Source organism: Marmota marmota, unplaced genomic scaffold (assembly GCF_001458135.2).
Source record: "Marmota marmota marmota unplaced genomic scaffold, marMar, whole genome shotgun sequence".
Classification (NCBI taxonomy): Eukaryota; Metazoa; Chordata; class Mammalia; order Rodentia; family Sciuridae; genus Marmota; species Marmota marmota.
Window position 1 is genome coordinate 44,356,810 of NW_025999932.1, and position 23,406 is coordinate 44,380,215.

A 23,406-nucleotide genomic window follows, 5' to 3' on the forward strand; every position below is an offset into this window, starting at 1 on the left:
GGGGGCAGACACAGGTAACCCAGGCGCCCCCGCCGTGCTCCCTGCAGCCTGCGCTGGGTCCGGGCCTCTGCCGGCTGCTGCCTCGCGGCACTCGGCTGGAACGCTTGCTGTCACGGTTGCTAAGAGATCTAAGTTCTCGTCCGATCTCTCTGCTAACTGCTGCGTAATGTGGGGCAAAGCGCTGGCACTCTCTGGGCTTCATTCTGTAACTTGAGGGTCTGGACTAAAGATCCTGATGACCTGTTCTCCTCCTCCACTGGCGCGTTTACCCCCAGAAATCTGACTTGAATTATAGTACATGTAGAGGTTAATGCAGCAGCCTTGCAAGTTTTTGAAAGCTAGAATTGACCTTGCTTTCTGAGTGTCCCCAAAGGCTTGGGCCTGGAAGCCATAGTGCTATGCCATATAGCTATGCCGTATTCCCTGCAGGGCTTGACATTGAGTAGAAGCATACATTCTGGTCAAAGAACCCACAATTGACGGTGTGATATATCTCCACAAATCTTTTCGAGATCTATACTAGTCTTTCCAAGTTCCACATAAAAAAAAAATTCTTAGAGCTGAAAATCACAGGTTCATTTAGCCTAAACACTAAATGTGTGTGTATGTGTGTGTGGTGTGTTTGTGTGTTGTTGTGATTTGCTACAGATCACACAACTAGTGACTACACTAGAACTACATGCTCTGATTTCTAAACTTGGCATTTTTTTTTTTTTGTCTCTACTTGAGGTGGTTTCAGGAATCCTTTTTGTTTTATATTGGAATTTGAGTGTTTGTGATGATTAAGGGAAGAGATGTATGTTGCTGTTCTTCAATGTTTAAGTTATTTCTAGGAAAAATTTTGTCAATGTCATTGTTGCTTAGAATGATGGAGGTTTTCACTATGAAATCGTAGATTTCATTGTTCCTCTTGCATTCTCTCTTCACCTAATACTTTTTCTTCCCAAGAAATGAGTCAGTTTTATCTCCCGTTCATTCATTCATTCATTGAACAAATGCTTCCAGCAGAATTGAAATTCAGAGTTTGCCTTTCTCCAGTTGTGGTGTCTAGAATATTTGTTTTGTTTTTATTTGTTATGTTATTTGTTGTTTGTTGCTCCTCTATCCTAAAGGCAGAGGTCAAGGGCAGGCATGTAGCATAATCTATACCTTGGGTTTTGGAGCTAATCAGTCTTGGTTGGAATCCACTTCTGCACTATCTAGCTGTGAGGACTTGAAGGTAGGTTACTTGTGTTCCAATTTTAACTGTAAAATGAGGTTAGGAAGATAGGGTTGTTGTGAGGATTCAACTTGCAATTCAGTACATATATTATTAGTATTATACATTCTTAGCTAGGTGAAAGTTATTCTGCTTCAGTGGCTTTAGAAGAAATGAAATCAGTTACTTTTAGGTTCAGAAGTATCTGGATAGGCAGATGGAGTAGAGTTAATTGACACATTTTTAAAAATTAGAAGTTACTCTCTATACCTGAATAATACTTGTTGATTGTAAAAATATTAGAAACACATGTGAATGTAAATTTTAAGTCTGTATTATATAGATGGTGGTAAATGTCCTCAAAATTTGTGTTATGTTCAACAATTCAAAGTATAGGCGTTGTTTCAAATGCAAGTCACAGATATGTGAATAACAGTTTAACTTCTTAGACTCAGCCATTGACTTTGGCAGAATCAGAACACAAGAAGTACAGTATGTTGATCTCACTTGTCTTGCTGCTACAAAGATTTGTAATGCTGAAGGTTTGAGGCATGTGGATCCATGCACCTGGAAACTTACCAGAGATCTGGGCTCAAGTAAGAAAAGTAATGAGCCAGGGAAACAGAAGGCAGTTCTTGGCTACCCTGACATATTAGGGCAAGGCCTTCCAGGTTGGAGTGGCCTATTTGGAACCAGAGGTCATATGTTGACAAATGAAAAAAAAAAAAAAAAAAAAAAAAGCAGTAGTTCATAATGGATTCATATTTATAATGAAAAGGAAAAGAGGCTCTGAGCTGCGCTGATATATGTGACCAGTAACTTACTAACTCCTCTTTATAATTGACATTGCTTCCTTAGCAGTTTTGGGAAAAAAAAGTACACAGCAAAGTACATAAATAACATATTCTTCTTTCCCCTGGACTTTATGTCTTATTTATCATTATGTTGCTTTGGGGCCTGCCAACACATTGTATTTAATAAGCCTTCAGTGGCTTACTAGGTTAAAGATCAGAGAACCAGTGTGAGAAGCTATGATTGCGTTGTTGGCTCTCAAGATAGAAACTTTACTAAGCCTGATAAGAAGAAAGATAGGTCATTTATGGAAAAACAAAACAACACAAAATCCCAAAGCCACTGTTTTTCATTCTTTGTTTTTAGATAGAGTAAGTATCTTCAATTTGTAAATTCTTTATCCCTTTACACTTCTATTAGTAGTAGTGTCTCTTGGTTTTAGAAACAGAGGGGTTAGTTAACAAGGAGGTTATCTACTGCAGAGTTTTCAATAAAGAATATTGTAGTGTTTTCACAGATGGAGCCAAGTAAGTTGGTTCAGTAGGACTCTGATGTGAAATGGATTCAAATATACTAGAAATAAAATGAGAAACTCAGAAACACAACTATGTAAATCCACTGTGACATTTAGTGCTCTCTTTCAACACAATTATTAATGGATTCACTGCTTTTTCTTTATGACTTCTGTGTATGAATTAAATGTTTATAGAAATACTTCAAAATACTTTTGCATAATCAATCTATATTCATTATAGAAAACTGGAAAATACAAATCCCCTAAACAGTCCTCTCACCCAAATTTATAATTGTCAACTTTTTAAAAATATTTTTTTAGTTGTTAATGGACTTTATTTTGTTTATTTATATGTGGTGCTGAGAATTGAACCCAGTGCCTCACACATGCTAGGCAAGCACTCTACCACTGAGCCACAATCCAAGCCCCAATTGTCACTTTTTTGCTGTTAATCCTATCAAGTTTTATTGATCTCACTATAATAAAACATTTATGCAAAAACATCGTTTGAAAAATGGGCTATGTGTTTTGTGACACATTGTTGTGAATATATCAACATAATATTGCCATGCATGATCATTTAAAATAGGAATTATTAAATTAATGTATTTATCCACATAATTTATCTTATTGGTTTCTCATTCTTGGATATGTAGATTGTCTATTTTAAAACATATAAACAGTGAAATAAATGTCCATTTATAAACATTTTTGTGATTTTGAGATTACACCTTTGGGCTATAATAGAAATAGTAATAAATGACACTGGGGAGGGAAAATATAGAACTCTGGCTTAAACTGAGAAATCCAGTATAAAGGGAAAAGAACTATACTTTGGTTTAGGTCTTAATTCTATATTGACTTGGTATTGAACCTTGGGAAATTATTAACTATTTTGACCCTGCAATAGGACATTTTGACTCTGAGGATCTTTTGATAGTGTTTATATATTAAAGAATTTAGCAGAAATATTCCAGAAGAGTTGTAAACGTACAAATCATTAGGAAGACCCATACCAGGAACACATAGACCAAGATGGAAATTGATATATTTGGTTTTCTCTTGGGTCTCAGTTTTGTATATTAAAAAACGGTGCCACTGACCCATTTGTTCTTAACCTGAGGTGATTCCCCTCCCCCAGGGGACATTTGGCAAGGTCTGGAGATGGTTTTGGTTGTCAGAACCATGAGGGAGGGCTACTACAGTCATTTTGTGTGTGGAGGCCAGTGATACTGCTAAACATTCTATAATACACAGGACAACTCCTCTGTTTTAGTGAGCTTTTTTGCTGCTGTGACCAAAAGACCCGACAAGAACAATTTTAGAGAGGAAGAGTTTATTTGGTGCTCCCAGTTTCCGAGGTCTCTGAACATAGATTGCTGACTCTAGATGGCCAACTCCATTGCTCTGGTCCAAAGATAAGGCAGGACATTTTGGCAGAACAGTGTGGTGGAGGAAAACACCTGGGAACATGGCACCAGGAAAGAGACAGCTCCACTCTCTTGGAACAAAATATATATCCCAAAGGCATGCCCCCTATGAACTACTTTCTCTAGACACACCTTGCATGCTTATAGTTGCCACCAAGTTAATCCCTATGAGAGGATTAATTCACGGACTGTCTTAAGGTTCTCATAACCCAATCATTTCACCTTTAAACTTTCTTGCATTGTCTCACACATGAGCTTTTGGGTTACTTAATATCTAAACTATAACACTGTCACAATAAAGAAGTATCTATCCAAAATGTCAATAGTGCCACGTTTGAGAAACTATGAACTAAATCAACTTCTTTGTCAAAGCTTGTTAAAAACTTCATGCAAATCAAATTTAAGAGTTTAACTTAGAGCAATGAATGATTGACAAATCAGATAGCTCTAGAACCAGAAAAGTTTCAGAGAGGTTCACATAGCAATATGGGCAAGCAGCACTTATGGACAAGAAACAAGTGCAGTTCAGAAAGAACTTGATGGATTATAGCTTACTGTTTGCCTTATTTGCCCATGGTTTGATCAGTTGACAACCTGTGTTGACTGAAGCTGGGCTTGGTGTGTCTGGCTAAGACTCAGTTAATATAAAAGTATATTAAGTTAGGTTTTCAAATAGTTTACTAAGTTAATTTACATTTTTTAGAAGCCTCTTGCTTGTTGCTCTAATGCTTGGGGATCTTCAGATACCTTTTTGATTTGATTTCTAGTTTAATTTCACTGTGGCCAGAAAGCATACTCTATGATTTTAGTCCTTTGAAATTTATCAAGACTTGCTTCATGGTCCAGTTTATGATATACTTGGGTGAATTTTCCATGTACATTTAAAAAGAACTTGTAATATGCTGTCATTGGGTATAATGTTCCAAAAAGTTTTTGTACATCAAGTGAATATTAGTAATTTCAGATCAATACTCTTCTCTGCCCTTACCTTTGATACTTAATCTTAGCCAAAAGACTAAGAAGCAATTGTTCTAACGTCTGTATTCCTTCCTCCCCCTGTTCCTTCCATCAATTTCTGGGGAAGTACTTTAAATTATTTAGATGATTGTGAATTTGTTTATTTCTACTTTTCTGTCAAGTTTTTTTTTCTTCTTTTTCCTTCATATTTATTCTCTAGCTCCCTTGTTGCCCAGGTCATCACCATGGTTTTGCTGTTTTCTTCCACGGAGAAAGAGGTTAGGATGTTGCTTTATCTAGTTTCCTTCTTTCCTTGCTTGCTCTTCTGGCTTTTTAGGCCTAGAGGTCGTCATGGTTTTCTGTTATGGCTAGTCCCAGGGTATTGCATTATTCTTATTATTTTTCTGCCCTCACCTTTGTTAATCGTTTCTTGATCATACTCTTTTCAGTTACTCAATTTAAATGTAACAACATTCCATCTGTTTCTTTCAAGGTCTCTGATTGACAAATCCATATGCTTGGTAAAGCATTTTAGTTAGTAGAAAAATCCAGCGCAGAAACAAGAAATAGGGAGGAGACAGACCAGTTGTGGCTGGAGTAGGATGAGTGCAGAGAAAAATTATAGGAGATGAAGTCAGAGAGGAAACCGGGGGAGCTAGATTAAAAATATGCCTGTAGGCTATTGCAAAGAATGGAGGATTGACCAGAGGATTGGTATTGATGCATATTTTATTAGAATCACTATAGCTACTCTATTGAGACTAGACTGTAGGGGAGCAAGGATTGAAACAGGAAATCTGTCAAGATATGTGAGAGAAGGCTTTTTGGACTACCATGGATTAGGGTATGAAAGAGAAAAATTAAGAATTTCTTGACTCCAAGCTTTGTGGTCTGAACTGCTGGAAGGAAGAAGTAGCCATTAGCAGAATGGGAATACTGAGTTGAGCTTTTTGATGGGAAGATCAAAAGTGCAGTTCTAAATACTGAGGAAAATTTTACTACTTTAAAAAAAACCTCAGTAAAAAAGTTATAGATATACCATGTTTTATTTTGTGATTCCCGTTATTTAATATTAAGTTAAAATTTTTTTGTAAAAAACCTATTAAGAGATGTCTTAGTCTGCTTGGGCTGCTATAACAAATTTCATAAACTGGATTATTCAGAAACAACAGAAATTTATTTCTCACAGTTTGGGGTTTAGAAATTCCAAAATCAAGGTGCCAACTGATTAGATGTTTTAGTGAGGGCCAACTTTTTGGTTCATGTTGACACCTTTTACCTCTATCTTCACATGGTTAAAGGGGAAAATGAGCTGCCAGATAATTATAGTCTTTTTAAGAATTGAAATAATATTTATGAAGGATTCTCATTTGAAAATGACACAGCTATAATTCTTTATAACTGTTCTGTAATAAAAGCCAGTAAGTATCTCTCTTATATTTGTAAGGAAGGTTATACTTTAAAAACAGATACTTTAGAAAGTAGCTAATTTATGTTTTCCTTGCACTAAGAAAAATAGGGTAGCATAATCTATCAGCCAATGCCTGGAAGTAGTTAAGGTTGTACTGTGAGACCCTACTGACCACTACATTTTTGAGGATATTAGAATTTAAAGACCAGTGGTTCTCAAAGTTGCATTAAAAATGACCTGGAGGGCTTGCTGAAGCAGATTGCTGGACAATACTAATTCAGTGTTCTGGGGGGCCTGAATATTTGCATTTTTAATAATTTTCAGGTGATGATGTTGCTACTGGTCTTTGAAAGTGTGAAGACCAGAGACTGAAGATGGTTGTTATTATCACCATGATTTAAGTTCTTAGTCTCTAGAGTACCTGACTAGTTATAAACTGGCCATTCTGAAATATGAATTTTCCACAACTACTTTTTGAGTGTCTTTGAACCGTGTCCAAAGTTCCAGGTGCAGTATGCCTAACTTGCTGTTAGGACAAAGCAGAGAGCGATTATTTGGTTTAGTCCTGCACTTTAGAAAATCAGTCATAAATTAATGTTAGTTTAAAAAATTGAAAGTATAGAAGTTACTGAGAACTTTTGTAGTTCTTTTTCTACTTGTTTCATGTTGAGATTCTTGGCATTTATGTCACTTAGAGTTTTGTTCTTTTAATATGGATCTAGAAATATTAAAGTTTGAGGTGGATTGCTAGAGAACCTGAAATTGTACGTAGTAAAATAAGGATGTATAAAGATATAAAAAGGTTGAGGATATGTGTTAAAAATTCAACTATTCATGCTTTGGATACTCTTAAATAACATACATCTTCTGTATTATTATTGCCTATGTTAGCATTACTATTAATGAAAAGACAAAATGGTTAATATTGTATTGTGCTTCATCTTTTTTTGCTAACCCAAATTTGAAATGTGAATTTTAATAATACTTCATTTCTCCCTGATATAATTTATACTGTGGACAGAAGTTTTTGAATGCACTGCCTTTAACATAGTCATATGTGTAGTACATTTCTGTGATGTCCTCTCTGTGGGTCAGGAGAATCATTGTTGATAAAAGCATGGTATATGTCACTTGTCCCTTGTAATGTGTGTTTTCTTTATTCTCTTTTTAGGTGATACTGTTAATATTGGGGATGTATCCTATAAGTTGAGAACTCCTAAGAACCCAGAACTTGTGCCACAGAACTACAGTAAGAAATATTTATTTATGAATGAATACATTTAAACTTTTTAATGGGAATTTTAAAACAAACACAACCTAGAGAGAATATTAAAAAAGTGTATGATCTAGTTTATTAATATTATGCCAATCTTTAACCTGAACCTCTTTTTTTTTTTTTTTTTTTTGGTTCTGGAGTATTTAAAACCTATCCAAGACATCCTATTACTTTCTTTATTCATGACTATTTAGTAGAAACATTAGTTTTTCTCACTACCCTTAAAAAAAAAACTTGGGATAAAGTTTACATCTACTAAAATGCATAGATTTTAAATGTTTATTTGGTTAGTTTTGACAATTTTATAAACCTGTATAACCACCAGGATTACTTTTATTGTAATCCTGTATTGGCTTTCCATCTCTGTGACAATATACCTGACATAAACTCAGATTAAAGGAGGAAAGATTTATTTGGCTCATGATTTCAGAGGTTTCATTTTATGGTTGGATAGCTCCATTGCTTTGGGCCCATGGCAAGGCAGAACATAAGTGTGGCAGAGTGAAGCTACCCACCTCATGGTGGCTGGGATGCAGAGGGATACAGCCTAGAACAAGATAGATCCTCAGTGACCTACTTCCTCCAACTAGGTCTTACTCCTAAAGTTTCTACTACCTCCCAATAATGCCACCAGCTGGGGACCATGTCTTCAACACATAAACCTTTGGGGGATATTCCATATTCAAACTGTAACAACTTCCAAATGTTCTCTTTGCCTTTATCATGACTTGGAAACCACTGATGTCTTTTCTGCCATGATAGATTAGTTTTACCTACTCCTTAGCTTTTTAAAAGTAGAGTCATGCAGTATGATTGTGTGTGTGTATCTAAGTTCTTTACATCAAGAGAATGAATTTAAGGTTCATCCATGTGGCTGCACCTATCTGTTTTGATTGCTGAATAGTAGTTTATTGTAAAAAAATACCACAGTGTGTTCATCCATTCTTCTGTTAATAGATTTTTGGATGACTTCCATTTTTAGATTGTCATAAATAAGGTACTATGAAAATTTGTGTACAAGTCTTGTGATCATAAATTTTCACTTCTTTTGAGTAGAAAACTAGGAATTGAATTGATGTATTATAGGATAGATACCTGTTTATAACACACTGGAAATAATTCTCCAAATCAGTTGATCAGTTGTACTATTTCCATTTTTTTTTTGTACCAGGGATTGAACCCAGGGGTACTTAATTACTGAGCAGTATCCCCAGTTCTTTGTTTTTATTTTGAGACAGGGTCTTGCTATGCTGTGGGACTCACTGAATTGTTGAGTTTGGCTTTGAACTTGTGATCCTTCTGCCTCAGCCTCCAGAGCCACTGGGATTACAGGCATGCATCACTACACTTGGCTGTACCATTTACTTTTAACAGTGATATTCTACATCCTTACCAACATTGGTGTCTTATTCTATTAGGTATGAAATAGTAACACATTGTGGTTTCTGTTTATAAGTTTTGTTCAGATGTAATTCATATACCATAAAATTCACTTTTTAAAGTGTATAGTTTATTGATTAGTAGCATATTCAAGGAGTTGTACAGCCACACCACTAACTTTAGAACATTGTCATTACCCCTGAAAGGTTACATATTAATAGTTACTCTCCATTTTTTCCTTTTCAACCTTAACCTGTGGTAATCACTACGCATTATGTTTTTATGGGTTTGTCTATTCAGGACATGTTATATAAATGGAATCATACAATATGTGGCCTCTGTATCTGGCTTATTTCACTTAACATATTTTCAAGGTTCATTGTTTGCATAGTATGTATTACTATGGATGAATTATATTCCATTGTATGAATATTTTACAATTTGTATATGCATTTATCAGTTGATGGATATTTGGTTTCCACTTTTGGTCTGTTATGAGTAATACTGTTGTAGAAGTTTTTATATGGACATATGTTTTCAATTTTCTTACATATGTACCCAGGAGAGAAATTGCTAGGTCATATGGTAATCCTTTGTAACATTTTGAGCAATTACCAAAATGGTTTCCAAAGCAGCTGTACCATTTTACATTCCCATCAGTAATGAATAAGGGTTCTCATTTCTCAATATCATCACTGCTTTTTACTGTCCATCATTTTGATTGTAGCCATCCTTATGCACGTAAAGTGGTATCTTATTGTGCTATTGTACTTTTGATTTGACTGTTCCTAATGACTTGCCATTTCTTTGCTCAAAATCATTTTATTTCTTTTTTCAAGAATTTAAAACATCTTTCTTATACCTTGGGAACAAAGATAAATCCTTAGCTATTTTGATCTAGACTTAGTCTAATCTTTACACTCTCTTTTTTCTGTGTTTCAGTGATTGAGCACAATATAGAACATGTTTTTTTTTCCTCTTTAGATTTTTCCACTAGACTATATGCTCTTTAGCAAAGAAATCTTATTTTCATCTAATGCAAAATTACATTGACTCTACCTCCTAAATGGCCTTGCCATCTGTCTTCTCTACTCTGTTCCCCCTTTATTTTACTATGTTTTAGGTTTTTTCTTTTTAATTATATTTTCTTAGTGGTCATCTTAGGGATTACAATTAACACCTAAAGCAATTTTTTCAGGCTAATACTAACTTTAATTTTAATAGTATAAAAAACTTTGCTTCAGTATATGTAGGTCTGTTCTCTCCCACCTCCTTTGTGTTGTTATTATTATTATTATTTAATATTTGTTTTTTTTTTAGTTGTAGTTGGACACAGTACCTTTATTTATTGATTTTTATGTGGTGCTGAGGATTGAACCCAGGGCCTCGCACATGCTAGGTGAGGGCTCTACCACTGTGCCACAGCCCCCTTTGTGTTATTATTATTATACAACTTATATCTTTATACATTAAAAGTCTACAGTTTTATAATTTTTGCTTTATGAAGTTGTCTTTTAAGTTAAATAGGAGAAGAAAAGAATGGACAAAAACATGTTTATACTGTCTTTATATTTGCTTATATTATTTTCTTTGCCAGTCTTAATTTCTTTGTGTAGACTTGATTTACTATTTATTATGCTTTCATTTCAGCCTGAAAGAAGGACTTTAGTATTTCTTATAGGGGAAGTCAGCTAGTAAAGAATTCTCTGTTTTTGTTGATCTGGAAATATCATAATTTCTTCTTTATATTTTGAAGGATAATTTTACTGGGTGTACAGTTCTTGGTTGACAGTTCTTTTGAGCACTTTGAATATGTCACCATATTGCCTTTGGCCTCCCTACTTTCTGATGAGAAGTCAGTTATTAATCTTATCAAGGATCCTCTATGTAATGAGTTACTTTTCTCTCTGCTGTGAAGATTCTCATTTTGGCTTTTGATAGTTTGATTAGGATGTGTACTGTTTTAGTAAGCTTTTTCAATGCTGTGACTAAAAGAATAACCTGGAACAATTGTGAAGGAGGAAAAGTTTATTTAGGGGCTCACAGTTTCAGAGTTCTCAGTCTATAGATAGCAGGCTCCATTCCTCAGGGCTTGAGAGGAGGCAGGACATAATAATTGCAGAAGAGTATGGTGGAGAGAAATAGCTCACATGATGATCAGGAAGCAGAGAGAGACTCCACTCACCAGATACCAAATATGTCACCCTCCCCCCGAAGGAATTCCCTCAGGGACCCACCTCTTTCAGCCACACCATACCCTCCTTCAGTTATCACGTAATTAATTTTGTCAGGGGATCAATTCACAGATTGCTTTAGGGCTCTCATAACTCAATCATTTTTCCTCTAAACCTCTTTCATTGTCTCACATCTGAGCTTTTGGGGACACCTCACATCCAACCATAACAGGTACTATGGTTTGGATGTGGTTTATCCCCCAAAGGTTCATGTCCTAGAACCTTAGTGCCTAGTATGGGAGTGCTGGAGGATGGTCGAACCTTTAAGAGAAGCATCCTAGTGAGTGATAATTAGGTCACTGGGGAACTGCTTTTGGAGGGGAGATTAATTCTGGCCTTTTGGAATGAATTTCCTGGAGAATGGGTTGTTATAGAAAGAGTAAGACTGGACCCTCCTTTTTGAATTTCTCTTCTAATGTTCTTACCTATCATGTTATGGCACAGTCAAGGGGGCTCTTACCAAATGCTGAAAAGATAGGGCCACCTGATCTTGGATCTTCAGTCTCCCAATCTGTGGGCTAAATAAATCTATTTTATTTATAATCATTTTATCTTAGGTATTTTGTTATAACAATGGAAAACAGACTAATACATTAACAGTGCTAATTTCTGAGTTCATCCTATTTGAAGTTTGTTGAGCTTCTTGGATACTTAGATTTAATGATTTTCATTAGTTTGGCAATTTTTTAGCCATTATTTCTTCTCTTCTATCTATTTCTTTCTAGTACTCCTTTATTTGTATGTTGATAAGCTTGATGATATCCTACTGGTCTCAGAAACTTCATTTTTCTTTCTGTTACTGAGACTAGATACTCTGAGTTGACCTGTTTTCAAGTTTGCTAATTGTTTCCTCTCTCTGATCACTTACTTTTCTATCTTTAAGGTTAATGATTCTTTACCTGTTCACATTTGTTTTTGAGTTTCTCTAGTGAATTTTTTCATTTCACGTATTATAAATGTTTTCAAGTTCATAATTTTTATTTGGATTTTTGAAATAATTTCTATTTTTATTGATGTTCTTTCTTGAGATGTCATCCTCACATTATCTTTTAATTCTTTAGACATGATTTCATTTTATTCTAGAATTTATTTGTAATGATTGATTTAAAGTGTTTGTCTACCAAGTCAAATGTCTGGCTTCCTCAGAAACAGTTTTTTATTGACTCTTTTTTTTTCCTATGAACCATATTTTTTATATTTAAAATAGTATAATGTGGCAGCTCTGGAAATCAGATTCTGCCTTTCCCAGGATTTCTTGTTTCTCCTTGTTTATTTGCTTTTGTAAGCTATTTCTTTAAATTCCAAATTCTTTGTCATGTGCAGTGCTTTAAGTTTCTGCTCGGTTGGTTTAGTAGTAAGCTAATGATTAGACAAGAGATTTCTTAAATCTGTTGAACTAATAATTCTCTTGGCCATTGCTGAGGGTCTTTTATGCTCTACATGGGGATATGATTTCATTGTCACAAACAGCTTATAATCGTGTTTTAACTTTACTTCTGTTTGTGCAAACCCTCAAGGGCCAGCCAGAGGTAAGCAATTAGGCCTTGCTGTGCATGGCCTTCTAGATTTCTAGGCATATAGTAGAGCTGCTGAAGCCTTCTATGATTATCTCATTCCTAGTTTTTCAAATTTTTTGCCCCTCCTTTTGTTAGTTCCAGTTGGTATCAGTGCCTCATGCAGCTGTGACATTAAATAATTGTAGTTGATTTTATTTATTTATTTTTTGAACACATGCCCTGGTGTCATGCTATTTACACACAATGAGCTCTGAGTAGGTTAAATAAAGACAAATTTTAACAGTAGATATTTTTCAGGGAGCTGCCAGACTGACCAAGAAGGGACAATTCTATGGGAATGGGGCTTTTGAAGCACTCCAAACTGTACTGTTCCATTTAAGTGGTTGCCAGGTCATGGTGGTTGGTTTTCAATACAATCATAAAGCTGAGAAATTAGGGATGGAATTAGGGCAAGTTACACACAGAGCTTGCTATTCTTACTGAAGTTCATCTCTTTTTTTCTTGGATAAATGCTCGTTAGACTATTCAAAGCCTTTCATTAATTTGTAGAGTTCTAAAAAAGTTATTGACAATTTGTGCAAGTGTTCTCTTTTTTTTTATGGAGAAATGAATTTCAGAGGTCTTTTCCCTGCTATTCCAGTAATACCTGTGCTCTTGTGGTTTTAATTTGCTTTTCCCCTGATGAGGGATGATGGTCAAGACATTTTCCTATACTTGCTGTCCATTTGTATATCTTCACTTGTGAAACGTCTACATCATTTACCTATTTAAAAATATTGAGTTCTTTGCCTTTTTATTATTGATTTATAAGATGTTTTCATATATTATGCATTATATATTATGGATATCCTCCTTTGTCATCTATATGCATTACAAATGCTATTCCTAGTCTATTTGCTTAGTCACTTTCTCATTGGTATCTGGGTTCGCAGAAATTTTAGCTGCATTTGATTTATTATTTATTTACTTCATTTACAATTAATACTCTTTGTATTTTAGAAATCTTAGTCTACTCCAGGATTATAAAGACAGTCTTTTTTTTCCCTTTCCAAGAAGTTTATAGTTAATTTTGGTGTCATGAAATGCAATTATACTTATAAGTAACAGCAACAAGAAAGTTAAAACTTTAAAACTTTGGAGAAATGAAGTCTAAGGATGGCAAATCAATGTAATGCCTGATCTATTGGTTAAACTAGTTGTCACTGAACAGGTTGTAGATGAATTTGTGAAAGTCTGCAAAGAACATTTAAGTTTACACATTGTCAGTTTTTGTTATTTTAAAATTATACCTATTTTTTTTAAATTTTAAACTAATGTTGGTAGTCCTGTGTGTAACAAGTGCCCTGTAACCATTAACTATGTCTCAATTTCAGCAAATGTAAAACAACTAATGACTCTCCTATTCAATCAAGCTACTGAGTTCTTTTTACTCAGTAAAAAGATAAGTGTGTTTTCATCTCAGTTTATAAACTCATTGGCATAATTTTTTTAATATTAAAGCCTCCATTATTCTTTAAATATTTGTAGAATCTCTAGTGATATTCTTTTATTCCTCGTATTGGAAATTTGTATTTATACTTTTTAATAGTATAAATCTTACTGGAGTTTATCAATGATATTGACTTTTCAAAGAAATACTTTGTTGATTTTCTCTATTGTTGTTTCATTCATTTCCATTCTTAATATTTCCTTATTTTTACATACTTCAGTTTTTATTCTAATTCCAGCTTCAAAACCCACAGCAAACCATAGTTAATCTCTCTTAGCTATATATCTACCAGATTTTTGAATTGCTGGGGAGCTCTCTTTGCCATCCGGTCCTGTATTTTGCATTCTACAATTTAGATTTCTCTTGTCCTATTGCCTTGCCTCTAGAGGCCACTTCACTGAAGAAAAAGAAAACCTCAAAAAAATTTATGTGTACTAGCCCAGAAGCATCCTCAAGGAACTTCTCCTTTGCACTGGATAAAGACCCTAGTGCCCGTGTGGAATTTCTGTCATGTCTTCTATCCCACCCCTGGTGTCAGTGGGTTGTTTCCTTGCATTAATAAAAGGTCCAACATACTTCAGAGAGGGTATCTCTCAGCTTCTGCTCTGTTTGGCTTTTAGTGTGCACTCCTATGTACCTTCACTTGGTAAGAGCTGGTGGGAAAGAATAGATGGGTAGTTAGTTGCAGGTTTTATTTGTGGCTGGGATGGCTCGGTTTACTAATTCATCATGCCAGCTCATGTGTGGCCATTTTAAGTTTGTCAAAAGTTCAGTATATTCAGTTGCTTGGCCCATTTATTGATCGGGTTATTTGTTTTTTGTTTTTTGGTGTTAAGATTTTTGAGTTCTTTATATATTCTAGAGATTAGTGCTCTATCTGATATGCATGTGGTAAAAATTTGCTCCCCAAAAGTAGGCTCTGTATTTACCTCACTGATTATTTCCTTTGCGGAGAAGAAGCTTTTTAGTTTGGATCCATTCTATTTATTGATTCTTGATTTTAATTCTTGTGCTATAGGAATCTTATTAAGGAAGTTGGGGCCTAATCTGACATGATGTAGATTTGGGCCTACTTTTTCTTCTAATAGGCAGAGTCTCTGGTTTAATTCCTAGGTCCTTTATCCACTTTGAGTTGAATTTTGTGCATGGTGAGAGATATGGATTTAATCTCATTTTGTTGCATATGGATTTCCAGTTTTCCCAGCACTATTTGTTGAAGTATTTTTCTCCAATACTTTTCTCCAATGTATGTTTTTGTAGCCTTTGTCTAATATAAGATAACTGTATTTATGTGAGTTTGTCTCTGTATCCTCTATTCTGTACCATTAGTCTACCAATCTATTTTGGTGCCAATACCATGCTGTTTTTGTTACTGTTGCTCTGTAGTACAGTTTAAGGTCTGGTACCACCTGCTTCACTTTTCTTGCAAAGGATTGCTTTAGCTATTCTGGGTCTCTTATTTTTCCAGATGAATTTCATGACTGTTTTTTCTATATCTATGAGGAATGTCATTGGGATTTTGATTGGAATTGCATGAACAGACACTTCTCAGAAGATGATATACAATCAGACAATAATTATATGAAAAAATATTCAACATCTCTAGCAATTAGAGAAGTGCAAATCAAAACTACTCTAAGATTTCATCTTACTCCAGTCAGAATGGCAGCTATCAAGAATATAAATGTGAATGTGTAACCAATGTGATCCTGCAATCTGTACACATGATAAAAATAAGAATTCATATCCCACTTGAATCAACTGTATGAAATATGATATATGTCAAGATCATTGTTATGTTTTGAGCAACCAATTAAAAAAAAGAATATAAACAACAGTAAGTGTTGATGAGGATGTGGGGGAAAAGGCACACTCATACATTGCTGGTGGGACTGCAAATTGGTGCCACTGGAAAGCAGTATGGAGAATCCTTGGAAAACTTGGATTAGAATCACCATTTGACCTAGCTATCCCTCTCCTCGGTCTATACCCAAAGGACTTAAAAACAGCATACTACAGGGACACAGCCCATCAATGTTTATAGCAGCACCATTCACAGTAGCTAAACTGTGGAACCAACCTAGATGCCCTTCAGTATATGAATGGATAAAGAAAATGTAATATATATATATATATATATATATATATATATTCTCCATTGTGTGTATGTGAATATGTGTGTGTGTGTGTGTGTGTGTGTGTGTTTGTGTGTATGTATGTATACACATACAATGATATATTATCCAGCATTAAAAGAGAATAAAATCATGGCATTTACTGGTAAATGGATGGAATTGGAGAATGTAATGCTAAGTGAAGTTAGCCACTCCTAAAAAAACCAAATTCCAAATATTTTCTCTGATTTAAGGATGCTGATTCTTAATGGAGTTGGGAGTGGGGGGGGGGGGAAATGGGAGGATTAGATGATCTGTAGATAGGGCAAAGGGGAGGGAGAGCAAGAGAGGCACATGTGAGTAGGAAAGAAGGTGGAATGAGTAGACATCATTACCCTAAGTACATGTATGAAGACATGAATGGTGTGACTCTACTTTGTGTGCAATCAGAGATATGAAAAATTGTGCTCTATATGTGTAATATGAATTGTAATGCATTCTGCTGCCACATATAACAAATTAAAATTGAGAAAATAAATTAAAAAAAGATGCTAGCAAATGGAATCCAACAGCAAAAATAAGTAAGTAAGTAAGTCAGTAAGTAAATAAAAAATTCAGTATGTTTCTCCTCTCATATCTATGGCAGGTTCTTTGTCTTCCTGCCTGGGATTCTACCAGGAATGAAAGTTAGCTATGAGTCTTTTCATCTCCTTAAAGGGCTTATTACTTTCTAGATTTTAGTTCATTTAGGTTTCTTTGTATTCTTACTTCTATGATAAGTTTTGAAAAACTGTGATTTTTATAGATTAAGTGGTTTGTTCTAGTTGTTATGTTCGAAGTGAAATTCTCTTCATCCTAACTAGAAGTGGGAGTTGAGAGAACATTTATTTTTAATATTCATTATTGAATGCTTATGTGTGAGCATATTATTGTAGTAGACAGGTTTTCTTTTCTGGGGGTAAGACTAGTGACATAAATTCTCAACAAGTTGTTATACTTGTCTGGAGAAAAATTAACAAAATAGATTTGTAATGAGATAATTGGGAAAAAAGGGACATTTTTCATGATTTCTGTGTCTTTTCTTATTATGAGTGTAATTACATTTTTATAGTAAACTTCAGAATGAGGAATAATATTGTCTCTTGATAGACAATAGGAAAAAATTTATTTAATTTAATGTCTGTAGGAAAAAGACTGCTGGGGGTGGAAATTATATTTAAAAATTTGTCCATACTACTTTCTAGTTGCATGATTTTTCTCTAGGTTGTTTAACTGCTGGACTCTCTTTGGTTACATGGGGATGATTGTTGCAACCTCACAGGTATATTTTAAGGATTGAATCAAATAACTTAAGACAAATGTGTAGAATAGTGCCTGGCACTTAGTGTTCAATAAATGAGTCGCCAGGAAACCATTCCCTTGGCCTTCTGATTCTTGTTCTCTTTCATTTCCCATTATTTTATACCTGGGAATGACATAGTTGAATATGAGGATTATTAAGGAAAACTGTCGTTCTATACTAAAAATGCTTTAGTCTTAATTCTGTATTTTCCTTTAAACAATTAATCTGGTACATTTCATCTAGATTTGATTTTGAATTTGCCTTCAGCCAGGTTGTTTGCAGGATTACCAGTGGCTGTAGGCCCTTCAAATAGCTTCAGTATCCTTCAGAGATAAAATTTGCCATGTTTACAATATGGCAAGATGCTTACCTTTTCAACAGGAAGACAGGAAGTATAGTCAGTGCCTGACAGTTTTCAATAGGATAGCACTACCCATTTCTTCTTTTGATATCGAAGATACTATAATCTCCCATATGAGGTTGGCTGAAACATTTTGTCATATTCACAAATGCTTAGTCATTTCATAAGTTTTATTAAGTGAAAGAATCCATAAGAATATCTGTACTAGTTTTAAGAATTCCATTCTTATTTTAGTAATAATGTGTTTTACAAAACTTATGAATTATAGCCTTTGAATAAATGTATTTTCATATCTTACAAATGACCACAGGGCAATATAGTAGCTGGTTGAAGTCAAGCCCCAGAGTATAAAGGCTTCTAAATGTAGCAAAACTATCAGAAATGGTGACCAGCAAACCCCACAAAAACGAAAACAATAATAACAACAAAACAACCAGTACATTTTCTTGCTTATATACTTCTTTTAATATTTATTTTTTAGTTATAGGTGGACACAATGTCTTTATTTTATATTTATGTGGTGCTGAGGATTGAACCCAGTGCCTCATGCACACTAGGCGAGATCTCTACCTCTGAACCACAATTCCAGCCCCTTGCTTATATATTTTTAAAAACTTTTTCATGCATCCTTTATGTAATCAATTTTTTTCATTTCTTTTATGTTTAGCTATTAGTAGCTTACTCTTTAAAATTTTTTTCAAGATAGTTTATGTTGAGAATAGTCTATAGATCCTAATTTGTGTTTTCTTGTTCTTGTTATCCATTGATCATTATTCTTTCCATAGTCACAATATTTTTATCTTTTGTCTTTCTCCTATCAAGATGATTATAGCATATGCTTTACTCAGTAGCAAATTGCTACATTGACAGTACTTATGAGAGACTGTGTCCATTTGTAAGAAAAAGATTTAGGAGTTTAGCTTGATATAGGAGAAGTAGCTGAGTCAACCAAAGTCTTCAGTATTCGCAAAAGCATCTCGTGGTTGCCACGTATAGATTGGAAAGATAAAATATATTATATTACACAGCTTTTTGTGCATCCATTGATTGTATTATATTAAAATATTCTATTTGTTGAACTTTTTCTTTCTCAGGGAATATTTATAAAATGGGAAAATTTGGCTTTTCTGATGTTATTGCATGATTGAAGATTATGAGTTTTGGTTCTCAGGGAATTTTGATGCTTTCTTTTTTTTAAGTTTTAAAATATTCTAAAATATTTTAGAAATGAAGTTAGGTTGAAGTTTGATACCCTGTTACTTTCATTCCTGTATTTTTGCCTCAGTTGAGCTTTAGCCTTTTGGATATTTAATATTTTCAAATAAAACATAGACTGATAGACTTTTTTTTTTTTGGTGGGGGTGGGGTTCCAGGGATTGAACTCAGAGGCACTCAACTACTGAGTCACAATCCCAGCCCAATTTTGTATTTTATTACAGACAGGGTCTCACTGAGTTGTTGAGTACCTCCCCATTGCTGAGTCTGGCTTTAAACTCGAGATCCTCCTGTCTCAGCCTCCCGAGCCGCTGGGATTACAGGTGTGAGCCTGGCAAAATGATAGACTTTTGTTGAAGAAAGGAACTTTAGTAATTATTATTCTCTCTAAAACTCTATTTCATAGTCAGGAAATTAGGACTACAAGAAAAAGGTCAGAAGACTAATTAGGAAAGCCTAGATTTTCTGACTTCAGTTTGGTTTTCCTTTTGCAGCCTGCCACAGTTTCTAGCTATTTATGAGCTACTCTTGATTTTCTATAGAATTAATTCTGGAATGGAAAGTAGAATGATATGTTAGAAAATTTCCTTTTAGATTTAAAAGTATAAAAGATTATTTAAAAATGCTGAATTACTTGAAGCGTGGCATGATATTTTATTTCTATCTTTATCAAAGTTGTCAGAGCACTGGAAATCACACCATTGTTATAGTGTTATAGAAATGAAGAAATAAAAATCACACCATTGAGATATGAACCGTGTTTAATACAACGGTAGAATCCTGCTAACTGGTATTTACTATGGACTAGAAATGTTCTTAAGTGGAAGTCTAAGATTTGATGAAAAACCACATGAAAACAGTATTATCAAAGTAAGATTGCTTAATTCACTGAACACCTGAGATAATGAATGCTTACATTCTATACTCATTTGTCAGCTTTTCTTTTGAACTTTTTCTGTTTTCATAGTGTTGAGCAAAGCAGCAAAGCAGGACATCTTTCTAGTTCTAGCACCCATCTTAGTGCCTGGCACATCATAGAAACAGGAGTTCGATTGCTCTTTAGTTTTTTTTTTTTTTTTTTTTTTTAAATAAACTATCTCTTGTCATCTCCTGCCTTAACCATTGTAATTTCCATTTATCATCTTAGTCTATCATGATAGACTATAAGTGTCTTTTGCCTTTTTGTGTGAAAGTGAATCTTAAGGCTTAGGTGAAATTGGCAGTTTAAAAAAAAAGGGCGATTCTTTCATATTTTTTTGCTTGAAGTTAAACTATATTGTATCAAAGAAGGTTATTTCTTCCAGGGTTTGCCTTATGAGGTAATGTTCCAGGGTAGATAGTTTTCAATAGATAACTTTAAACCTGACCTGAGAGTTATATTCTGCATCCTTACATAATGTTCTTGTTGCAATGAGCAGACTAATTATACATGAAGTCATTTAAGGTTTACTGGACTCTGAACTTTTATCAGAGCTGTGAGAGCTCACAAAGATTTTCTGCAAGAATTACAACATTATGTTCTTAAAATGGATCACAGGATGAGAGGATTTTTTTCTTTAGTTTATAAATAATTTTGAGGTTTGAGAAATTCATCAACATCATAAATGATAGAATAGCATGGGAAAATGGAATTCTTGTGTAAATATAGGTAATGCAGAATAATTATTGCAGCTATGTCTTAGCTTCTTTTTAATATTTATTTTTTAGTTGTGGTTGGACACAAGATTTTTATTTATTTATTTATTTATTTATTTTTATGTGGTGAGGTTCGAACCCAGGGCCTCACATGTGCTAGGTGAGTGCTCTACCACTGAGCCATAACCCCAGCCCTTATGTGTCAATTTTAATGAATTAGTGATAAGTTATGCAGAAAGGTCTCTGGATTACCCAAGATTCTCTTACTACATAGTCAAAGCTTAAAAAACAACTAACCAACCAACCAAACAAAATCCAGAAAACATAAGAGAAATAGGGCTTCTAATACTTAAGATCTGCCTTAATTTGTTGCAATACTTTTTAATTTCAGCCCAGTTATGTATAAAAATTGCTTATTATATCATTTTCATACCTCTAACTATAAAACAGATATAGAACATATGTTTATATACTTACTGGCCACTAGATTTCCTCTTCTGTGTCACAGCTATTTAAATCCTTTGCTTATTGTCTACTGAATCACATGATTTTTCTTATCAGTTTGTAAGATATATTTGTATATTAAGCATTTAGTCCTCTATCACATGTGTTGTATATGCATTAAAATTATTTTTAATTTAATTTTTAATAGTTGCACTAATTGCATCTCATTATGAAAGAACTTATTTTAAGAAGTACCTTTGGTTTTCTTTAGATGGATTTAAAAAATTTTTTTAAGTTGTAGATGGACACAATATCTTTATTTTATTTATTTTTTTATGGTACTGAGGATTGAACCTAGTGCCTCATACATGATAGGTGAGTGCTATGCCACTGAGCCCCAGCCCTGGCCCCCTTTAGATGTATTTTTAAGAAGAGTTCTCAGAAGGAAGAATTCATCAACTTTTAAGTCCTTGAATGTGTCCCACAGTCTGTCCTGGAATCTTTATAGTAATCTTTATCCAGTTCCTAATTTTTCTTTAATCTTCTTTCTCTTAGGAACTGTATGCAGAGTAAATTTTTTTGACATATTTTATTACTTTTTATTTTTCATTTAATTGCCCTTGTTGCTTTCTACAAATTTCATTGCAGATGTACACTTTTTTTTAAATTATTTTTTAATTGACAAAATTTTATGGTACATAACATGATGTTTAAAAATTATAGAATGACTAAGTCAAGTTACTTAACAAATCTTTTACCTCATCTATTAATTTTGTGATAACATTGAGAATTGATTCTTTTTGTAAGTATACGATACATCATTATTAACTATAGTCAGCCTGTTGTATAATAGATCTGAACTTTTTCCTCCTGTCTAATTGAAATTTTATGTCCTCCCACCAACATCTTTCCAATGCCCTCTGCCACCAGATACACAATTTTTGAGCTATGAAATATGTTAAATAGGCTTCTTTGGATGTACCTGGCAATTTGGCTACAATGAATGACATTGTTTATATGAGAAAATGAATTCAAATAGTAATTGCCTAAATTAAAAATCATTTTAATGCATATACAACACATGTGATAGAGGACTAAATGCTTAATATATAAATATATCTTACAAATTGATAAGAAAAATCATGTGATTCAATAGACAGTAAGGAAAGGATTTCAATAGCTGTTACACAGAAGAGGAAATCTAGTGGCCAGTAAGTGTATAAACATATATTCTATATCTGTTTTATAGTTAGAGATATGCAAATTATATGATAAGTTAGCAATTTTTATACATTAGTGGGCTGAAATTAAAAAGTATTGCAACAACAACAAAAAAGTATTGGAACATCAAGTACCTATAGAGTTTTAGGGCAATGACTTTCTCATGTTTTGTTGGTAGATGTATGAATTCTTATGACTTCTTTAGAAAGTAATAAAAAAACACCAAGTTTAAAAACCAAATCATTCATAAATTGAATTATAATCATTGCTATCATTTTAATATGTGTCATTTTAGTATTTAAAAGATTGCTAGGAATAATTTAAACACAAAACTGTACATATTTATATATTTAAAATGTACACTTTGGTTAATTTTGATATGTCCTATAACCAGGAAACATCTAACTATAGTCAGAATACTGATCAAATAAATTTATTACCCCAAAAGCTTACTTGTGACCCTTTGTGATGTTTCCTGGGTTCCTCCATCATCTTGAAATCACTGATTTGCTTTATAGACTTACCAAGATTTTCTAGAATTGTATATAGATGCAATCATACTATAGAAATTATTTTCGTTTAGCTTCTTTACTTAGCATAATTACTTTGAAATTCTTCCATGTTGCAACATTCAAAAGGATTATTCTCCTCTTCCTCCTCCTCCTCTACCTCCTCCTTCCTTTTTTTTTTTTTTTGTGAGAACAGTATTTTACTGTATGGATATATTAAAATTTGTTTATCCATCTACCTGTCAGTGATTATTCAGCCCATTAACATTTTGTGGCTCTTACAATAAAGCTGCTCTCAACATTCATGCACAAGTCTTTGGACATATGCTTTCTTTTCATATATATATATATATATACATACATATAT

General features: G+C 33.8%; 1 protein-coding gene across 1 annotated transcript in view; it reads left to right on the top strand.

The window, feature by feature from the left end:
* Nucleotide 1: 1 nt before the first annotated feature.
* Vwa8 (von Willebrand factor A domain containing 8) overlaps nt 2-23,406 on the top strand; it is a gene marked incomplete at its 5' end in the record, with an annotated part of 351,798 nt that continues 328,393 nt past the window's right edge. The window contains 2 exons of the mRNA XM_048800562.1: nt 2-14; nt 7,474-7,551. Of these exons, the coding sequence (XP_048656519.1) occupies nt 2-14; nt 7,474-7,551 (91 nt within the window). The remainder of the gene's footprint in view (nt 15-7,473; nt 7,552-23,406) is intronic.